This window comes from Ipomoea triloba, chromosome 6 (assembly GCF_003576645.1).
Source record: "Ipomoea triloba cultivar NCNSP0323 chromosome 6, ASM357664v1".
NCBI classification, from domain to species: Eukaryota; Viridiplantae; Streptophyta; class Magnoliopsida; order Solanales; family Convolvulaceae; genus Ipomoea; species Ipomoea triloba.
In genome coordinates, this window is record NC_044921.1 from 21,633,076 (window position 1) to 21,643,554 (window position 10,479).

The window sequence follows — 10,479 nt, forward strand, 5'->3', positions numbered from 1 at the left end:
CAGTGTTGCAAACAATAGTATAATTTATGTGCATATCGTTAACATGTTATGTATATTTAGTTAGCATATTATTAACATTCAATTATAACTAAATATATATAATATGTTATACTAAAGTTTGAAAAAAAAAGCACTTTTTAAGTTTTAATTCTTAAAATTTTATCATTTTATTTGACTAAGTGTATGATAGAATGATTGACAATTATTACACTATGAATTGTTCACATTGTAAAGTGAATCATTGAAATAAAATTCATTTTTAATGTATTGAATTTTTATAATATATTAAATATTAATATTCAATTATACTACTTAAAAATAAATATAGTAAAATTTGCCCTAGTGGTTGGCTGGTAATTGGTAAACGGTAAACCCAGATACCAAAACCTCTCCCTCCAAAAATAAAAAATTAAAAAGAAAAAAAGAAACGAGCTGAGAAGGGTTTAAGGCCTGGGTTTAGGGTTTATTCATTCAGTGCCTCTTTCTCTATCACTCTTCAGTCTTCATCACTTCTTCCTTCCAAAAGATTTGAGTGGTAAGGTAAAGAGCATTAATGGAAGATGCTGACGACAAACACCGCGGAGGAGAATCGGAGTTCCCCCAATTCGGGGGCACAGTCTCCGTTGAAGCCAAGCTCAAGGAACTCCTCCGCAACTTAACCTCTGTGGAGCTTCAGCTATGCTTGGAAGCTTCTAAGGATATCACCAAGTTGCTAAAGTCTGAATCTGGTCCCGAATTTCTTCGTTTATATCTCAGCAACTCTCCCAAATGCATCGAGCTCTCGCAGGTATGGGAGTCCCGAAAAGGCAACTTTGGATTTTCGAATGTCCTCAATTTGATTGCAGCTATTCTCAGCCACCCTTACGGGAAACTCGAAAACAACGCGGAGTTGGATAAGTTTGCGCGTTGGATTGTGGTTGAGAAGATGGGGGATTTGTACAGAGAGTTGAACAGCAAAGACGGGAAGCGCCAGAATGCAATGTTGTCTTTGTTATCTGCGATTGTGAGGCGTAGTTCGTGGCTAGCATGGGAGGTGGCGAAGGATTTCGATTTTAAGATTCCAATTTTTGGGAAGCTAGCTGAGTGGAAAGCGAGGAAAGTTGAAGGGAGAAAGAAACATCGGTCCACTAGGAAGGCGTTTGTGAAGTTTGCAATGTCTTTCTTGGAAGTAGGTAGTGCTAGGCTGTTAAGGGGAGTGTTGCAACAGAAGGATATGTATTCAGGGGTGCTTAGAGGGTTAGGAAATGATGATGATGATATAGTGATATATGTTCTGTCAACTTTGCGAGATCGAGTTCTTGTTCGTGAGTCATTGGTGCCCCCTGGACTTAGGAGTGTACTTTTTGGGAGTGTGACCCTGGAGCAGCTGGTTAACATTTCTGGAAGAGAGGATGGCGGGGAAGCTGCCGAGCTAGCTCATAGTGTCTTGCTAATGGTTTGTACTGACCCTTCTAATGGTTTGATGCCCGATCCGGATAGACTTCCTAGCCCTTTGAGAGGTAATCCAACCCGGCTATTGGGTGTCATGAAGAAGCTGAGAGCTACAGAAATTGAGTACCATAAAAACATTCTTCTGGCCATTGTAAAAGGGAAACCATCCTTAGGCGCTGCATACTTGGATGAGTTCCCTTATAACACTGAAGATCCTGCGTCACCTAACTGGTTAGATTAGATTACTATCAGAATTAATTTTAATCCTGCTATCATTATCTTGTCTGTACATGATAACTAGAATACTTGCAGGTTTGCTACCATTTTGCTGGCTGCAAATGTCATTTCCTCTGTCTGTGATGGCTATGCTTTTGGTTTTGTTGATATTTTGAAGGAGCTAAAAGGTCTTGAGAGTCCAGATGTCCAAAATATTCTAAAATGCATTGGACCACGTCCATTTACTCGGCTGATTATCAACAAAGGGCTGCTTCATTCTGATCCCCTTGTGAAACATGGAACTTTGAGGCTCGTATTGGAGTCACTGAGGTTTCTTGACTCTCTAATTGATGCATTAAACTGCATCTCCTCTTCCAATAATCAAATGATGCATCTGAGGGCATCCCTCAAGTTAGATGTAGTGAATGAAGTGAGGATTTTGCTTCCTGATCCTCAAGTTCTGTTCTCATTATTGTCTTCACTTAATGGATATTATAGAATTCTGGAATCATGTGCCAAAAGAGCAGCAGATTCAGAAATTCCATTTGAAGATAATATGAGTAGCAGGAAAAAGTTGAAAACCGAAAAATTGGAAGAGGATACTGATATTATAGTCAGTGGGTTTAGTAATACCCATGGAGATGTAGATACGCAGGGAGACAGTGAAGCAGTCCTTGATGAAGATGACCCAGTTCAGTCTAAAAATGAAACCCACTTTCTAAAACTTATAAGAGAACTTTGGTCTGAAAATTTGTGCTCTTTCAAGGACTCGGTTGAAGATGCAGAAACACACTTTTATACGAAGTTGCTTGATGTTCTGAAATTATACTATGTAAGTTTTCAACCCTTGATCAATATTTGCATGAGCCACCGGATAAATGAAAATTTTAGCTGCAACTGAGCATATGTAGTTAATGCTATGGACTATTTAATTCCGTAAACTTGAATCCAATTGTATGACTTGGTACTTGAGGAGTTGAGGGCTGACTTGTTGAAGACTATCCTTGCACATCAACTTAGTTCTATAAAAATTCAAGTTCCTACCTATTTAGAATGCATTAGACACTCCACATAAAATCTTTACAACATTTTGGTTTAACCAAAAAAGAAGAAGAAGAAGAAGGAAGATCCATAAAACTATAAAAGAGAGGGAATAATCTACATGCATAATTACAGAGAAGTTTAAAGTTAGTTATTCTTCAAGCATGAAATATGTTTCTTCGTTCCTTCCTCCAAGGAGAATTGTTCCCATGTTTATTGCTTTGTTAAAAAAAGATGTTCTACTTTTTTGCAGCGCACTATGCCCAATATGTTGGAGGGATCATTTGATTTCTTCAAAGTTCTTTCGAGCAATCCTTTAGCATTGCCAATTATTTTGCAGCAGTCTTTGTTATCTTTGCTCATTGAGCATATTGGTTGGTCCTCCACATCTGAGTCTGCCTTCAGAGCTCAGTCACAATTGTACAAGAATCTACTTCCACTTCTGAATTTATTAATTTATTCATCAGATAAAAGTGTCAAAGATCAAGCATACATTCTGGCAAAAGCAGCCATCTTAAGTACTGGTGCATTTGATAACAATCCAAGGGAAGTATGTACATGGTTCTTATTTATTCCAGGGTACAGTGAAGGCAGTGCTCTTGCTGGAGACGTGAAACGAGAAATGTTCAGAAAATTGTCCTCTGTTGTTCTCTCCTTCCTATGTGATGCCGTTTCAACAGCTGGTAATAATTTATTCAAATATATGGATCTATTGAGGTCCTATATCCACAAATCACAAGGTGGTAAAGGTATTTGAAAATTTTATGCAATTTATTTATCTTGTATAATTTTTTCAAATATACGAAACATTCTGATTGCTTTAACACTTTAACATCTTATGATGTCAGCACATATATCAGCTAATTTTAGCTGTTTCAGTATATGTATCATGGAGAAGTGCCTAAGGTTACTATGTGCTGAATCTGGTTCCTTTTCTCTGCCTGAGAAGTCGATGATATCATTATATGTTTCCAACACATTTAAGTATATCCTGCAAACTCAGGTGATGTATTTTATCATTCATGGGATATCTTATCATTTCTATTTTGATGGTCATTTAGATGCTTAACATTTTGGCACCCATTAATTGATGTGTTAGGTTGATGCTAGAATGTTAGCTTCCCTCATTGATACTTTGCTTTCTGAAAGACTCAAAGAGTATTACAACATGGCTGATGACTCCAGCGGTTTCTGTGAGTGGAGGCCATTGATGAAATTATTCCAATTCTCCAGGAGCATTTTAGAAAATCAAACTTGCAGCAGCTCTTCCACCATTGAAGAAGTTGGGCATCATGAGAGTTCTTTCTCTAGTGTTCTGCGTGAAGTTAGAAGTGTTTGTAAGACTGAGTCTGATGGGAGCTTGGTTGCGGTGATGATTGGATTTTCCTTTTCAATGATATGCACTAAACGGGCTGATTTAGTACAAAATTTTCCACTAATTGTATCAGTCTCAAATAAAATGCTTGGGGTGCCTTTCTCACTCTTGATGTCAATATTCTTCCTTGAACCAAGTCTTCTCATTGATGCTTCTAAAATATGGCCAGAAATGTTCTTCACTGGTCTGGAAAGTGCTGTTTCTGGATTACAAGAAGGAAGAACAGAAGAATTTGGTGACATTGATTCAATGGAGTTTGCCTCTGCTGCATTTTCTCTGTTCTTGAAGGAGGCACCATTGTGTATGCTCTTTCCTATTACTCTAAGCATTTATAAATCTGATTTGTCCACACAGCAGGGTTTGCAAAATCTTCTTCTGGCTAATCTCTCTGAGAGAACACCAGATCATATTGTATCCTCATTTCTCTATGTCCTATTTTGGTTGAATCAAGCACACATATCCTATCGAGTTGAACCATTGGAGGAATTGGAAATGCTTTCTGAATTGTGCTTCAATATTGTGGATCGCATGCTAAGACAATTACTTAACACAAAAGGTGATGCAAGTTCAAAATGCACCAGGTCTCTTTTACCAACCAATTGTGTTCAAGAACTAATTGAAACTATCTTCTATCACCCAGTTGTCGCAGCATCACTTGAATGCCCTTTGCCCTGTAATACTGATTTTACAGATACATTTATTGGGGACAGTATGGACAAAGTTCTCGAATCAAATAAATGGAGGGTGATTCACAAAATGGATCTACATGTGATAAACTTGTTGAGAACAACCTTTGAGCTCTTGTATTTTTGTGATGGCCAAACCACTTCGTTTGAAGCTTGTCATGCCAGACAAGTCACAAAGGCTTTCAAAAATGTGGTGCAGAAACTATTTTTGACATTCAAGGATAGGACTGATAAATGTATAGAATCTAAAGACTTGACACCCCTCCTTCCAGTAATTTATGCTATACACACTTTAAAGCGTTTCATATTTCCCTTTGAGCTGCTTGAATTGGTGCATTGGATGTTCTCCAGAATAGACCTTGAGGACAATTCCTTTCAGCAGTCCCTTAGAGATTCTGTCTTCCGTGTTGGACTACACATTGCAGGATCTGTTTTTGATTCTCTGTCAGCATGTATGTGGCAGCCACATTCTGAAAGACCACTATCTGACTTGTTTTGGGGAATGCTAGAGGAACAATTTGACATTGTCCTCCTTGAGAAAATCCTTTTGCAAGTATATGAGATTGCCACTCATCTTCATCTGGATGTTGCTGATTTGTGTTTGCTTAAAGCCTTTAAAGTTGTGAAAACTCATAAAGTTATGCAGCAGTCAAATCCCACATTAGTTATGGCTATATCAAGACTTATGGTGAACATTCCTGTAAACCTGCTGTCTTATTGTATGTTCCAAATTAACAAAAGAAAAGCTGAACTACTGTTCCTTGTCACTGAAATGAGCCCCCTACATCTGTCAATATTTGGTCACCTTTTATCAGGCATTATTGATAAGCAGGTCCATTTGCAGACTAATGCGATAAGAGAAACTTCTAATCCTTCTGATCCTGAGTTATTGATGCTTCTTCCCACAGTCTTCTTGTATTTAGACTCAGTTCTTATAAAAGCTGGGAGCCAAGTTAAATATTTTGAGAAAATAGTTTCTTTCTACTGGAGGATATTGTTGCACATTTTCTCTGACTGGAAGTGCTATGTTACCAGAGACATGTTTGACATAGAATCTTTTGACAACCTGCCCTTGTCAATTGAAGAATATATGGATATTTTCTCCTGCAGTCTGCTTTCAAGATCTGTTCTTATGATGCAACTTTGTTCTGCATTAACAGGGTATTTGGTGAAATTTGAGACACAGATGGAACTATTTGACTCTGTTTGCCCACAAAAAAGTACCTGTGTTGATTTTCTGGATTTTGATCCTAGTCAAGTAGGCACTTGTTCACTAGAGCAGTCCCTGAACTTTGTTAATAGGACTGTTGCAAAGATAAACTTTTGCAGAACACTGTTATTTCCTGAACATAACAAGTTTTCCTCTGGGCTGAAAGAAGACAAAATGGAGACTCTTGCAGAATTGCATTCTACTTTAGACGTATCAAGAATCCAGCTTTTGAAAATGTTGGTCTCTTCCTGGCGAAAGATTGTTGAGAAATTTCCAATGACTGCTGATAACTCCTGTCAAATGGAAGTTGAAAATTGTTCTGTGTTTAGATTTTTGGAAGTTCTTATCTTGAGAAATATTGTGGAACTTTCTAAAGAGATGCATGGTTGTCTTCTCAAGTTGGATTCTCTTCCATTCATAGTTAAACTTGCCAAGACAACTTTTTGGCATAGGTTTGATGATCCTACGACACTGCAGAAGCTCCGAGACATTATTTCTTCACTATCTGAAGGAAAGTTTTCATGTGTTAAAATAATTCAATTGATGGTTGCTCACTCCCAATTTGAAACAGCCATCTGTTCTTCCAATTTGTCAACTGGGAATTCCCAACTTGGTCTGACATTTACTCCCTTGCCAAGCCTTATGAGATCTTTTGTCATCCCTCGTATCAATCATAATTCCATTTGCAGGAAAGACAATCTGCAAATGTCTAAGCAACATTTGAAGCAGTTGGAACTCATTAAATTGCTTAGGGTATTATTCCAAGTAAAGGCTCGACAGGTAGATATTGAACCTGCACAAGACATTGGTATAAATTTGAGAGATTTGGTGTTTTTGTTACTATCTTCTTATAATGCAACCCTTTGTGACATTGACTTTGAGATACACAATCTTGTGAATGAAATCAAGTCGATTAGTGACTCTAACACCCTAAGTATTGCTGAATGGGATTATCTATGGGGTAATGCTGTTGTGCAAGCCAGGAAAGAGCGAGAGCTGGTGCAGACGGTTTCATGCAATCTAAGTGATGATGAAGTAGCAGAGGAATGCCGAAAAATTCAGTTCAGGGAAAACCTTCCAATTGATCCCAAGATGTGTGCAAGTACTGTGCTTTATTTTCCCTATGGGAGACCAAATGGTCCAGGAGTTGTAAACAAAGTTCAAAAAGATACATTTGATTCTATGCATGAGGTATATTTAATTATTTACTGCACAGCCTTGATACTATAACTTTGGTTGATTTGTTTTGTTTTCATTGTCTTCAAATATTTTTTTCATCTTACTGCAGACCATCATATGTTTTTTTTTTTACTGGCAGGATTGTTCTGCAGGAGTTGCGAACAGACACATATATGATCCCATCTTCATCTTGCACTTATCATTTCACTGTCTTTCTATGGGCTATATTGAACCTGTTGAGTTTGCTAATTTAGGCCTGCTAGCAGTCTCACTTGCAAGTATATCTTCTCCTGATGGTAATACAAGGAAATTAGGATACGGGGTTCTTGAAAAATTCAAGAATGCATTAGAGGTTTGTTATTGCAATATTTCTTCGAGTATGATTGGTAATGTTGTAATGTTTGTGTATTGACAAAGTTCTCAGTAGCTCAGTGTTAAGAGTCCCACAGTGAAAATATAAGTGAGAATATATGGGTTTATAAGGTCATGAGTTAGTCAGTTAGACTAGCTAATTGGTTGGATTCATTCTTTTAGTGTGGTTTGGCCCATGTGCATTATAGCCAAATTGAGTGACCCTAGCCCAACCTTAGATGATAACACTCAGATATACTCTATAGGTACTATTAATAAGTATTTACTTGTCAAAAATGGAAAGATTATTACTGCAGATGTCGTTACAAATAGTCTGAAGTCTTTGAGTCATAGACATAGAAAATAAAGTTTTCTTCTAGACCCTTTTGGCTGGGTGAGATTTTTTCTGCAAGAAGTCCATGCATGTCACACTTAAAGAGAACCTGCCTTAAATAATAAAGCCTAAATGGCTAAATCTATGGTATTCTCAAAAGCAAAAGCTTTTAATAATGTCATAGTTTCTAGTATCTACTGATAACAGATAGATAATCAAATTCTTATCTGATATCATAGTTCTGAAAGTTTGTAGTTTTGGCTGCAGAAATGTCAGAAGAAGAAGAAGGATGTAATGCGACTTCAACTCCTACTGTCATATTTGCAGAATGGTATAGAAGAGGATTGGCAAAAAATTCCATCTGTAACTGCCATATTCATTGCAGAGGCTTCATTTGTGCTTTTGGATCCTTCACACGACCATTATGCAACTATAACTAAGCACCTAATGCAGTCTCCAAGTGTGAATCTAAAGGTATTTTGTCTTTAAAATGTTCTCATGTGCATATCGATTGTTCCCTACCGTCATGAAGATTAGTCACATACTAACATGTGACCATTAATTGAACAGCTCTCCAATATAACAATTTGTCTTTTCTTCTATCCCTTTGTGTTTGTGACAGAGCATACCATTGTTCCAGAATTTGCTCTGGAGTGGCTCTGTTAGTTTCAGAACAGAGAGGTTGTGGATACTTCGTATTTTGTATTCAGGGTTGAACACGGATGATGATGTTCATATATATATCAGAAACTCCATTTTTGAGACCCTTCTAAGTTTCTATGTCTCCCCTCTTGCTGATAATGAATCAAAGGAATTAATTATACAGGTAAGCTATTTGATACTCCATATTTTTTTTTTTATTGCGACGCATTCTAAATATATTTTGCATTTACTGACTACTGAGACTCTGAACATAAGGGTCTGTATTAATTTAAATGGTTAAATTGTAGACTGTGAAGAAGTCTGCCAAATTTCCTAGAATGGCCCGACACTTAATTGAAAACTGTGGCTTGATTTCATGGCTGTCCTCTGTTGTTACATCCTTCTGTGGAATTAAATACGATGACTGGAAAGGTTTTCCATTTGCTCAGTTTGCTGTTGTCCTGGAGGTATATATTTACTGCTCCAAATTCAAGTTACCATCTAGTGTTCAAGTTCTTTTGCCAAAAATATTAATTTTAACTTCCAAAATTAATAAAAGAAGGATTTCCTTATGTTTTGAAAGAAGTGCTTCTGAGGCAAGGTTCCAAGTGTTTATGTGGCAGTTGCTATTCTTAAATGACTCCTTATTCCTGTGATGATGGGATTTATGTGATAAAATGAACAAGCACATCACAATTGTTTTTATCCACTAATCATGTTTCATATTGCTCTTATAGCTTATGAATTTTTTTTAAAGTACAAGCATGACCCTTATATGCCATTCCTCGATTTGGTGTTTACCCGTTTCTTCATTTAGGTGGTCAATGAAATCATCTTCTTCAGACACACTGTTGAGTGGTTGCAAAAATATGCCCTAGAACAGCTCTCTGAACTCTCCTGCCATTTGTGCCAAATCCTAGTTGAAGGTGCTCAGATGTTAAAAGAACACAGTACATTTACCAAGTTGATTCTACAAATATTGACTTTGACATGGAAGATATCACAGAAGAGGAAAGTGTATCAACCACATTTCACTCTCTCAGTTGAGGGCTTATTTCACTTATGTAAAGCCATTGATGTATGTTGCAATGGATGTTACAGCCCTATTGCCAAGACTGGACTTGAAGCTGTACTTATGAGCACTCCTCCAGTTGCTATTTTACAAATGGTACACTCTTATCAAAATTTTCCTAAAGCAAATGTGATAATTGTGTGCATTTTTAGAATAATTAAAGTCATGTATGTCTTTGGCCACTGGTCAAATAGACTAGTAATTTGATGCTACCCAACCTTTCCCACCTTAATTAAGTCTTAAATTTATTAACTTCATGTTATGAATTTTTACTGATGCCGAAGTATCTTATGAACTTAAATGGCATATACTATTGAATTATTTTGTGATTTTGGATGTATATCTTTATGCTATTAGACATTTACTTTTGTAATGTGTTTTCAGGACTGCAAAAAGGTTTCCAAATTCATTAACTGGGCTATGTCAATTGCTCTGCAATCTGAGACAAAAGGAGTGCTTCAGGTGGAAAAATATTGTTTCCCTCTGAATGTATCCTCCGAGGAAGAAACAGAAAATTCTCTCATATCTAAGCTTTTAAGATGGCTGACTGCCTCGGTGATCCTTGGAAAGATTTCATACAAACTAAGTAAATTGGATTCGAGTCATTTAAGTGACAGATCAAAACTAATTAATTTGCATTGTTTATTGGAGTGGAATGAGGAAAGTGATAGGGAGAACAGTAAGGAATTTGCATGCCAAGAGATATTAGCAGCGTCAATATTTTATCTGCAACAGCTACTAGGCACAAGCTTCAAATTGCTTCCGTCAGTTGTTTCTGCGCTTTGTCTTCTACTTCTTAAGAATCCTCCTGCAGGTTCACTCTATTCTTATATTGCTTTTATTTATCATATCTTAAAAATTCCTTGATCTTGGGAGGGTAAAATTTACTCCATATAAACTTTAGTAGCCTTGACTGGTTTCTGTCATGAAACCCCCCCCCCC

General features: G+C 37.0%; 1 protein-coding gene across 1 annotated transcript in view; it reads left to right on the forward strand.

Moving 5' to 3' along the window:
- Positions 1–439: 439 nt before the first annotated feature.
- Positions 440–10,479, forward strand: part of LOC116022138 — an 11,569-nt gene continuing 1,529 nt past the window's right edge. Inside the window, exons 1-11 of the mRNA XM_031262718.1 lie at positions 440–1,662; positions 1,744–2,479; positions 2,942–3,437; positions 3,537–3,691; positions 3,788–7,150; positions 7,278–7,490; positions 8,091–8,297; positions 8,446–8,649; positions 8,774–8,932; positions 9,283–9,633; positions 9,922–10,351. Of these exons, the coding sequence (XP_031118578.1) occupies positions 554–1,662; positions 1,744–2,479; positions 2,942–3,437; positions 3,537–3,691; positions 3,788–7,150; positions 7,278–7,490; positions 8,091–8,297; positions 8,446–8,649; positions 8,774–8,932; positions 9,283–9,633; positions 9,922–10,351 (7,423 nt within the window). The 5' untranslated portion in view covers positions 440–553. The remainder of the gene's footprint in view (positions 1,663–1,743; positions 2,480–2,941; positions 3,438–3,536; positions 3,692–3,787; positions 7,151–7,277; positions 7,491–8,090; positions 8,298–8,445; positions 8,650–8,773; positions 8,933–9,282; positions 9,634–9,921; positions 10,352–10,479) is intronic.